Below are 11,523 nucleotides of genomic sequence, written 5' to 3' on the forward strand. Positions count from 1 at the left end.
GTGAAAAGGATAAAAGAGATATAGAAAATTCCAGCAACTGTAAACTGTATGTATCTGTGTAGTATTCCTGTGAACTGACCTCTAGTCTTCTCCATTTTATACTACTTGTTACTCTAATGCCCTTTTCCCATCTTCTGTGTGTCAGTAGGTCTGTGTCATTTCATTTTAAACTCCTGCATTCTGAGTTCCCCACTCCAGTTTGGAGGGCTTTAACCTCTTAACATCAATCACCAGTGAAACCCTTTTTTGTGTGTGTGGGAAATAGGTCAGAATTCATACATGCTACCGTCATCATTGTGAATGTTAAAAGAAGATAAAAACCAGTTTAACTGACTTTCACTAAGCCTACGCAAGAATTCTGTTTCACTGAGAGTAACCAGGCTGTTATTTTTCACCCTGCAGGTAGTTTATTTCGGTGACAGCATGAGATCAGACATGTTCCCTGCCAGCAGCTTTGGGAAGTGGGAGACGGTGATGATAGTGGAAGAAATGGAGGGGGAGGGCGTCCCAAAGAGTGAAGCGGCATTGTCCAATGAGGCGCAAGTGGAGCCTCTAGAGAAGAAGGGAAAGTTTGAGGTAAGTTATATAGCAGTCATTCCCTACCCCCAGCTCTAGCCTTCTGACACCTTGTGGACTTTGTGTTTGTATATGCAGGCTCAAATCTTCTGTCAATTGAACTTGTGTCTGACTCTTTCTGGTTTCTTTAAGTATAGTTCTTACCCCTCAGCTGTAAAAGGCTGACGGGGTATTGTCATCAGCCTACCAGGCAGGTGGGCAGGCAACGTGGAAACTCAAGATTTAAATGCAGTAACTCAGGAATAAAGCAACATAGTTGTTTCAAATTGATACCATAGGTCTATGTACTAAAAATCTTGGATGACTTTGAATCTAACAAAGCACAATACTCAAAAGGAGGCGTTATAGTTTGAAATAGGTTCCAAAGCAGCTTGCAGATGTGCAACAAGTAAATAGTTTGTGCTACATACGACTTTCCAAATGGAACTAAAGAATATGACTTCAGCTGATGGATCTGCAGAAGCAGTCTGGCACTGAGATCAGCTGCTCTAAAACTGCTGTAGGATAGAAAAATGTAAGTGACTTTATTTTAATTTTGCTTTAATAGTCCAAAAAGTTGAGAATACTGCCCAACTGTGTTTGACCTTAAAACATCCATTCATGAACTTGTGAGGCAGGCTTGCTGAGACACAGTCATGAAATAAAAGGTTTTTAAAGGCAAATTATGGATCATATCAGGTGTTTAACTTCTGTCGTGTAGAAAGGAAATTGTAAAGAAATGAATAAATACATATCAGCCCTCTTGGTCACAGTTCAATGAGGATATTAAGCAGCAGGATGTTAACATCCCCTCAGACAAAAAAATAAGGCGTCAGCACATCTTCTGGCAAGAAACACCAGGATAAGAACATTTCCTCATTTTCGTTTCAAAGGGCACTCTGCACTGTACTTTACTGCAGTAAAGGAAGGAAGAGCAAAATTAGATGCGATGGAGTAAAGCGGTCACATTTACCCGAAACACCCTGATCTAACTTACTGCTCATGTATTAAAACCAAGAACTTATTTTTTCCAACATACAGAAAAAGCCCACAGATGTACAGTGCACACTTTAAAGAAATTAGTAAAATAGACTGTATAGGGAGACTTACTATGGAGTCTTTGACCTCTGAATAATTCAGTTTTAAAATATATTTTGTCCTGTTATTACTAATAAGAAACCAAACTAGTTAGTAGGAACACTGCAGTGTTAATCATATATGAGGCATCAGGGCACAAATTCACTGTTGGGCCCTAACTAACTACAGAGTGCCTTGTTACCTCCCTTTAACTACAATCCAAATTCTGTAAGGGTTAGGATAGAGCTGGTAACATTAGCATACATTCTGATATACTATTAAGACTGACTTTCACTCAGTTATATATTACATAATGTAATATATTCATAATATTCTAATTGTTATGCTCAGTTACTACAGTAGGTACCTCTAAGCTAGCTAGCTAGTCATGTCAAGGAATCCAGCTTTTTTGGAACTTTCTTGGGATGAAACCATTCTTTGCCCTACTTATCTTTTATCTTTATCTTTCTTGTATCATTATATCCATTATAGTTTTTGGTTGACCATTTTATAGCCCTGAGTTTGGTATTCTAGCCATTAGGAGGTTTTCAGCTAAGCTAGAACAAATGCTAGTGCTGAGTAACTAGAGCAGTTAGCAATAGTTAAATGTAGAGACCATTTTGTACTAGGCTGTTAGTTAATTTATCATGTTACATTGGCAACTTTAACATGAAGGAGACTGTAACAGAGCTCATGTAATCGTTTCCATTGAATAAATGAATTAAACAAGAACTTAAGTGTCAGAGATATTGGTAGTGCTGATAAAACAAGTGTTACTGACACAGATAGAACATCATTTGTGATAAGAAACTTCCTTTTCCTGTGGTTTGCAGTCTTTATTTTGAGCATTATCAAAGATCAAAACTAAGTAGTGTGAAGCCTGCTTGGTATTTTTCATCTTGTTTCACGGTCAACCATCATTAGTCTTTAGTGCATTTCATGTTTTCCCCATCTTCATAAATCTTTTGCGCAGTTTGCCTTTTTTTGTTTTAAAATATTATTATTATTATTTATTTTTTTTGTACTTTTATTTAACTTTTTCCCCCCAACAAATACAAGGCTGGTTCACATCCAAAATAATAACACTACACAGCACTAGAATATTACAACATTATGTCGATAATTGTTGTCCATTAGGATCCAGTTTACCGGTTACTCCCAGTGCTTCCAGTGGTTTCTTCCATTTGTCCACAAAAATCCGGGAGCTCCCATCAATATAGTGTCCCAGCCTGATCAGAGTCATAACTTCAATGATGAGCGACTTCCATAGAGAAATGGAGGGAGGCTCCAATATACCAATATATACATTAATATTATAAATAAAATATTCTTTTTAAAGTAATTGGAACACGTCTTAACATCTTAAGCAGCTTGGGCTTTTTCCTTTTTTCTATTTTATCACCTGGTAAATCTCTGTTATGCAACATTTCCTGATATCTTTAAGGCTCATAAGATCAGTGTGTTATCAAACTTATTTTAAACACCACATCCTAATGTTGCTGCTCATTAGCAGAATCTGCTTGCAAAATGTACAAGTGATTATGACTAACACAGCAATACATTTCTCAGTAATAGTGATTCATTTCAGTACTAAAGAAAAGAAACCTCATCATAGCTGGCTGGATTGAAACCAGTTTAGAGATTCATCATCCTCTGTGTGCTCAGGGTGGTAATTCCTACATGTAAACAAGTCTGTACCTGTCTGAAAATGAACACAGTGTTGCATAGTTTGGCTTTTCTATCAACTGTCTCAACAGGAGCAGGGCATGAAGTCACCCTCTGCTGTGTCCAACCAGTGGGGTTCTTACTTTGTTGATGTGCATAAAAGTGGAGGAGGGGATGAGGAGAGCCAGAAGCTGACCTGGTGCTGCCACTGCATTCACAAATACAGCACCATGGCCATCCCTAGTGTTGAGCACATAGCAGGTATGTGAAAGGAGACAAACGATGGAAATACATTTGAAAGTGATGTGAAATACAGAGCAAATTAATATAAACACAGGGTTAGGGAACAGGGAACAGCCCTTTATTTAGAGCTCATGTATTTGTTACCCTCTACAATAACCCGAAAGGCTGACAGGAACAAGTACAGTGGGGCAAAAAAGTATTTAGTCAGCCACCGATTGTGCAAGTTCCCCCACCTAAAATGATGACAGAGGTCAGTAATTTGCACCAGAGCTACACTTCAACTGTGAGAGACAGAATGTGAAAAAAAAAAATCCATGAATCCACATGGTAGGATTTGTAAAGAATTTATTCGTAAATCAGGGTGGAAAATAAGTATTTGGTCAATAACAAAAATACAACTCAATACTTTGTAACATAACCTTTGTTGGCAATAACAGAGGTCAAACGTTTACTATAGGTCTTTACCAGGTTTGCACACACAGTAGCTGGTATTTTGGCCCATTCCTCCATGCAGATCTTCTCGAGAGAATCAGAATCAGAATCAGAATCAGAATACTTTATTGATCCCTGGGGGAAATTATTTTTTGTTACAGTGCTCCATTTTAAACCAACATTAAGACAAGACAGACAATACGCTAACTAAGAATAGTACAATATATACATATATATACATACATACATACATAAGTCACTTATAAATAAATATTTGGAAAAGAAACATGTGTAGTTGTAGCAGCAAACAGTGTGTTAAGTGGATGCGTTGTACAGGGAGATGGCCACAGGCAGGAAAGATTTCCTGTGTCGTTCAGTGGTGCTTTTCGGTAATCTCAGTCTCTCACTGAACGAGCTCCTGTGACTGACCAACATGTCATGGAGTGGGTGGGAGGTGTTATCCAACATTGTCTTTATCTTGGACAGCATCCGCCTCTCCGACACCACCTTGAGGGAGTCCAGCTCCATCCCCACAACATTGCTGGCCTTACGGATCAGTTTATTAAGTCTGTTGGCATCTGCGACCCTCAGCAGTGATGTTTTGGGGCTGTCGCCGAGCAACACGGACTTTCAACTCCCGCCACAGATTTTCTATGGGGTTGAGGTCTGGAGACTGGCTAGGCCACTCCAGGACTTTCAAATGCTTCTTACGGAGCCACTCCTTTGTTGCCCGGGCGGTGTGTTTTGGATCATTGTCATGTTGGAAGACCCAGCCTCGTTTCATCTTCAAAGTTCTCACTGATGGAAGGAGGTTTTGGCTCAAAATCTCACGATACATGGCCCCATTCATTCTGTCCTTAACACGGATCAGTCGTCCTGTCCCCTTGGCAGAAAAACAGCCCCATAGCATGATGTTTCCACCCCCATGCTTCACAGTAGGTATGGTGTTCTTGGGATGCAACTCAGTATTCTTCTTCCTCCAAACACGACGAGTTGAGTTTATACCAAAAAGTTCTACTTTGGTTTCATCTGACCACATGACATTCTCCCAATCCTCTGCTGTATCATCCATGTGCTCTCTGGCAAACTTCAGACGGGCCTGGACCTGCACTGGCTTCAGCAGCGGTACATGTCTGGCACTGCGGGATTTGATTCCCTGCCGTTGTAGTGTGTTACTGATGGTGACCTTTGTTACTTTGGTCCCAGCTCTCTGCAGGTCATTCACCAGGTCCCCCCGTGTGGTTCTGGGATCTTTGCTCACCGTTCTCATGATCATTTTGACCCCACGGGATGAGATCTTGTGTGGAGCCCCAGATCGAGGGAGATTATCAGTGGTCTTGTATGTCTTCCATTTTCTGATGATTGCTCCCACAGTTGATTTTTTCACACCAAGCTGCTTGCCTATTGTAGATTCACTCTTCCCAGTCTGGTGCAGGTCTACAATACTTTTCCTGGTGTCCTTCGAAAGCTCTTTGGTCTTGGCCATGGCGGAGTTTGGAGTCTGACTGTTTGAGGCTGTGGACAGGTGTCTTTTATACAGATGATGGGTTCAAACAGGTGCCATTCATACAGGTAACGAGTGGGGGACAGAAAAGCTTCTTACAGAAGACGTTACAGGTCTGTGAGAGCCAGAGATTTTCCTTGTTTGAGGTGACCAAATACTTATTTTCCACCCTGATTTACGAATAAATTCTTTACAAATCCTACCATGTGGATTCATGGATTTTTTTTTCACATTCTGTCTCTCACAGTTGAAGTGTACCTCTGGTGCAAATTACTGACCTCTGTCATCATTTTAGGTGGGGGAACTTGCACAATCGGTGGCTGACTAAATTATTTTTTGCCCCACTGTATTTTTCTATGACAATGGGTTCCTTTTACACTCCTGTGCAAAAGTGAGCTACCTTTCTTTTCTTTACACAGTGGGGGAAATGATCATTTGACCCACTGCTGAATTTGTAAGTTTGGTTACTTACAAAGACGGTTTCTGATTTGTATAGTAGAGAAATAGAATATCAACCAAAAATACTAAATAAATATACATAAATATTATAAATTCATTTTCATCTCACAGAGTGAAATAAGTGTTTGATTCCCCGAGCAAAACATGTCTAAAGAGAAACCCTTGTTGGCATGCAAAGCAGTAAGACATGTTTTGTAAGTGGTCACCAGGTTTGACCTAACACGAGGTTTGTTGTATTGGATCATTGTTATCGTGTTCTGGCTGAGGGGAGGAGCTTCTTGTCCAAGATTTTAAGGTACTTGGTCCCGTCGATTGGCCAAAGTATAATGCTTCCAATTCCATGCTTGAAAGTGGGGATGGTGTTCTTTGGGTCATACTCAACTGTTCTTTTATTCTAAACGCAATGGATCGAGTTAGTACCAGAGAGCTTGATTTTCGTTTCTTCTGACCTCAGCACTGTCTCCCAAGCCTTTTCGGAATCATTTAGCTGTTCACTGGCAAACTTAAGATGTGCCTGTACACACGCCATCTTTAGCAGAGGGACCTTGCAGGTGCTGCATGATTTCAGTTCATTATAATGTAGAGTGGTGTTCTTGGGGACTGCGGTCCCAACTTCATTTATATCATTAAAGAGCCCCTCCATCTTTCTCATGTTACTCCTTGCACAGATTTTTACACCGAGGGTGATTGATTGCCATGTTCTATTTCTTTCATTTCCAAATAGTTTTACCTGATCAATTTTAGAGGGATGTTTTTGTTTGTTTGTTAAGCCACTTAACATTGACCCATGAATCACTCAAACATAAAAATGCCACTTCTTTAGTTGAATCCTAGCCTTGAAGTTGATTAAGCTACCAGTCACTGAAGCCTTATCAAAAAAGGTCTTGGTAAACACTGGGTTTTAATTATTTATAAAAAAAAAAAAACAGGTACAGGTAACTCTGTTCTAGTTTATATACACATATGGTAAACAAACTGAGAATCAAACTTATTGTGTTAAAATTGTAAAAAAAAAACTACATCCTTTAGGTATACAAAAAAGTCCTCATATCAGACATCTCCATTATTCTACTTCATCAGAGAAACATTCACATGAACCCAAACAAGGACAGAAGCAGACACAGATGTGCAGCCAAAGTTAAAATAACTCTTACCAAGCAGCAGTGTGCTGCAGAGCAGATCCTGGGAAAATGTGATCTGCGGTTCCCTCATCAAAGTGCAGGTGTCCACAAAGGTTGCCAAGAAATGTCTTTTTTGATGTGTTGCATTGATGTTATCCTGGCGTGTGTGTGTGTGTGTGTGTGTGTGTGTGTGTGCGTGTGTGTGTGTGTGTGTGTGTGTGTGTGTGTGTGTGTGTGTGTGTGTGTGTGTGTGTGTGTGTGTGTGTGTGTGACCTTCCTGTGTAATCTACTTGGAACAGTTTGTATTGTGACTGCACAAAAACCACAACACTGTTTGACTTCTGGGTTATGGTCTCTGTGAACTAGTTCTTAAGAAATGTTTGTCCACCACATGGGAAATCCAGTGTTTATTCTCATTGTCAATGGTGAAAAGTAGGCTCTTATGCAGTTGGGGACGTGGTTATGATGGCACGCATTTTCAGACTTGTTCTACAGGCAGACACGACAAAATGTCACATGTGCATGAGTAACAAAGGGAAGAAAAGGAAGGCTAATAATAATAATAATAATAATGGATTGGATTTATATAGCGCTTTTCAAGGCACCCAAAGCGCTTTACAATACCACTATTCATTCACTCTCGCATTCACACACTGGTGGAGGCAAGCTACGGTTGTAGCCACAGCTGCCCTGGGGCAGACTGACAGAAGTGAGGCTGCCATATCGCGCCATCGGCCCCTCTGGCCAACACCAACACTTCTAGAATTAGAAGTGCAGTTCTAACTTTGGGCTCCTCTCCCACCTTCCTGCACCATTGGCCACTGTGAATGTCAAATCATCCCATTGTTAAAGCTAACGGGTGATGGGGATGTTTAAATCTTTACCATGGTCTATATATAGAAGAAGGGATGGGCCTACATGATGAAAGGGGAAGCAAATGTGGACGTGCCTAACATCTGCATTATTTATAATGGCCAGCAGGTGGCGACTCTTCTGGTTGGATAAAATAAATCTAGGATTTTATGGGAAGATTACCCTTCAGCTCCCTTGCTCTATGACCTCAATAAACCCTTTCCTAATGTGTCTTTGGGTTCAGTGGCTATTTTAAATTCTTACTGAATATGTTTGAAATGTATTTTGCAAATTATGAAACCCACTGTAGTCAAAGAGGATTATAAAGCAGGTATGGTTCAGGGCTGGTCTATAGGAGACATTATGGTGTCTTCACGAGTTAGTATCCTAACCCTAAGCCTCAGCAATATGCTCCTTGATCTTGGAGAGCAAAAAATTATTCCAAGCCTTAAAAGCTATTTTTTGTCTGTCTCTAAAAGTAACAGAGTTAGGGTTAGACAAAACCTGAGCCCAGTGTTAAGATACTGCCAGTTCATGTATGTACAGGTATGTTTGTGAAAATTCTCAATCATCTAGGTCATTGTAGTCTAAGGAGCTTGGAAAGAAAAGTATCTGGACTTCTTTACATTTCTTGAAGATATTTCATCCGAGAAGCTTCTTCAGTTCTAAGAACAACTGGTGCTGTGTCCCAGATTTTAGGCGCTATAATCCCTATGGGAGTGTACCTAAGGCTATGTCTACACTAGCCTGGATAAATTTGAAAACGGCTTTTTCGTCTGAAAACGCTCCGCGTCCACACTATTGTTTTCAGTCGTTTTCACAGAGTTGTGCGTCTGCATTGAAACGGCCGAAAACGCTTACGTTCCAGTACTGCGCATGCATGAAACGTGGTCACATGACTGCATCACATGACTAAAATGTGTCATTGTTTTCGAAAAGGCTCCGGGTTCACTGTCCACGCTGCGACGCGAAAACGGCGTTTTCTAATGTATCCGCTTTGGAGAGCGTTTTCAAAACGCTGCGTTTTCCTTGAACGAAAACGCTGTCTCAGTGTGGACGGAATGCCAAAACGGAGAGAAAAAAATGCGTTTTCAAATGAAAACGTATTAGTGTGGACATGGCCTAAGAGGGTCATGGACCCCCTACTGATCCTCTACCTAATCACAAGAGCCAAGGAGTGAAAACGGGTGTGGGTCACAATCAGCCAAGGTTTCGGGTGAACCCATTGTGAAACCAACCAATTGTGATCACTTGCAGCTGACTTTCCTATTTGATTTTTCCTTTTTCTAGATCTGCCTCTGGATTACAAGTTTCCCAGGTTTTCCCCTGATAAGCCCTGCACCACCGGCTATTACCCTAGACCCCCGGATTCTTTGCTGAAAAGGTGTGAGAGTATGTCATAAAAGAAAAGAAACGGAAAAATAAAATCCTCCCTTACCCCTTCTCAGGAGAGGAATGTTCCTCCATTTATGCCCGTAGTTCCCCACCTGACCCCACCATCATCTATGGAGCACAGAAAACGTCCACTTTTCATCCTTTCAGAGAAACCATGTGAATGTAAGCCACAGTATCTCTCTGTAATAATGCATACATTTGAACATTGTTTTGTGGTTTAGTGTACGTGGAAATACGACAAACTAAGTGTGTGAGCGTGTGTGTATCTACATTCAGTAATGATACGGTGTTCTTATTGTTTTATGTGTGTGAGGCCTTCTCTTATTTTCCTTGGTAAATTGTTTCAAAATCTGAAGAAAAATCAAATGTTTTGCCCTCTTTTTCCTGAAGTTATTACCTCAAAAATGTGATTGACTGTAAGCAAAACAGGAGTACCTATCCCTAAAGATCTGTTGGAAATATTGTGTGAGTATTTCTGTAAAACAGTATTATTGTGTAGTCCTCTCTTCTGGATATGGTTTCACTGTATGCATTTTAGTAACCTTAACACGAGATTTAAGGTCTGTTGTTCCTACTGTGTCAGTTTAGTGGAAGATGTTACTCTTCAGGTCATTGTTGCTAAAGAACTAGCACAATACTGTCCTTTGTGATGGTTGTTTCAACAACAAAAAAACAAAAAAGAAAAAATCACAACTTGGGGAAACAATAATAATATGACTGATGATGACTATGCTAGATGTTCTTTGTATTACTTTTGTTGCAACAGTGAAATGTGCTCTTTGAGTGTAAAAACGTGGACTTCTACTTGTGCTTCATTTGTATTCAGATTGAGGTATGCTTTAACCGACTTCTGAATGGTTATTTTGTCGGTGTGCATAGACAGGTTGTGCCATAATATTTAAGGAACACTCGGTTTGGGAAGACTCCGCAAAGTCACAGAAGATTGGCATCAGGTTTATCTTTGTGCATCCAGGAAGTGTTTAGCATAACTTAGTACCAAGTATCCCTGGTGCACAGTGAAGACCTTTAGTTGTTTGCAGGGATCGCAGTAAGCAAGACCTAATTTTGCCAGGGCTAAACTCTGTTTAATAGAATTTATGCTGGGTTCAGATCACTGATACATGAAAATAGCCAGACCAGAATGATCTTGAGTGTCTCACAATACTCCAGCAGAAGTACTTCTCACCTCTTCTGTAATGCTGACCCATAGCCCAAAGCACTCTTCCAAATGTAACAATGCGAAAAACAAGATAAAACATAGACAACCCATGCTTTTCTTTGGATATGATCTGTGTACTTTCTTTTTTCTTTTGTTAGCCTTCGATTCATGCCAGTTATTTGTTTCTGTTCTGGTGCATGTTAAAGGGTCTCCATTGAAGGGGATAAAAGCCAAATGTGAATCAGCTACAGTTTGTGAACACTTAGATTGCACGTGGTACCTTTGCACATGACTTTTCTATCTATCGTGCCAAATCGAGAATTCTTCCATGTCTTCTATCAGATGATTTAGCATCATCTCTTCAGTACAGTTCACTCTGTCTGGATTAATCATTTGCACAATTAGGGTAGCTATCATTGCTATAGGGAAGGCAGCAGAATGGCATGGAATTCATGAGGTAGGCCTACTATGTGAATTTCAATTCCTTAGGTTTTGTGCCAAAAAGTAGATGCTAGTTTGTGCTAACCTGGACCCCGACCTGTCTCTATGCTAACCTCACAAAGATGATACTGGTCTAAATCTTCTTATCTGGCTTTGATAAAGTCAAACAATAGGATTTCCCAAATGGCAAAGTGTTCCTTTACAGTGGCCATCATCTCACAAGTGAAGACGGTATATTTTGATAATGAACAGCATCCAGCTGGCAGCATGTAAGTGAGATTGGTCATCCAAAGTGAATTATTACTTGTGCTGTGTGTGCAAGTGTTTTATGCATACAGCTGTAGTGATTGTACTCTTTGTTTCTCATAGACCTGGAAGATTTGACATGCGCATTTGCCTTATGTTGGATTCATTTGTGCTCTTAAGTTCTTAAAACCACAGGGAAAGTTCACTTAAGTGTTCAAGTGTTGGAAGTATTGTCAAAGAAATAAAATGTTCTTTGATTTTCTTACAAGTTGTTTGAGATTTCTTTGCAAACTGACGACTTTTGCTGCACAGATTCCATTAAAATTCAAAAAAACACATTAGCACAAACATGATAAGAGCAGCTGAGTGACTCC

General features: G+C 40.2%; 1 protein-coding gene and 1 long non-coding RNA gene across 2 annotated transcripts in view; both read left to right on the plus strand.

The window, feature by feature from the left end:
• The window catches only part of nt5dc1 (5'-nucleotidase domain containing 1), a 75,943-nt gene extending 65,357 nt beyond the window's left edge, over positions 1-10,586 (plus strand). Inside the window, exons 10-12 of the mRNA XM_026193948.2 lie at positions 403-576; positions 3,390-3,558; positions 9,199-10,586. Coding sequence (XP_026049733.1) covers positions 403-576; positions 3,390-3,558; positions 9,199-9,311 — 456 coding nt within the window. The 3' untranslated portion in view covers positions 9,312-10,586. The remainder of the gene's footprint in view (positions 1-402; positions 577-3,389; positions 3,559-9,198) is intronic.
• The window catches only part of LOC145420611 (uncharacterized), a 250,083-nt gene that overhangs the window by 116,986 nt on the left and 121,574 nt on the right, over positions 1-11,523 (plus strand). The gene's annotated exons all lie outside the window — the stretch shown is intronic.

Source organism: Astatotilapia calliptera, chromosome 15 (assembly GCF_964374335.1).
Source record: "Astatotilapia calliptera chromosome 15, fAstCal68.1, whole genome shotgun sequence".
NCBI lineage: Eukaryota > Metazoa > Chordata > Actinopteri > Cichliformes > Cichlidae > Astatotilapia > Astatotilapia calliptera.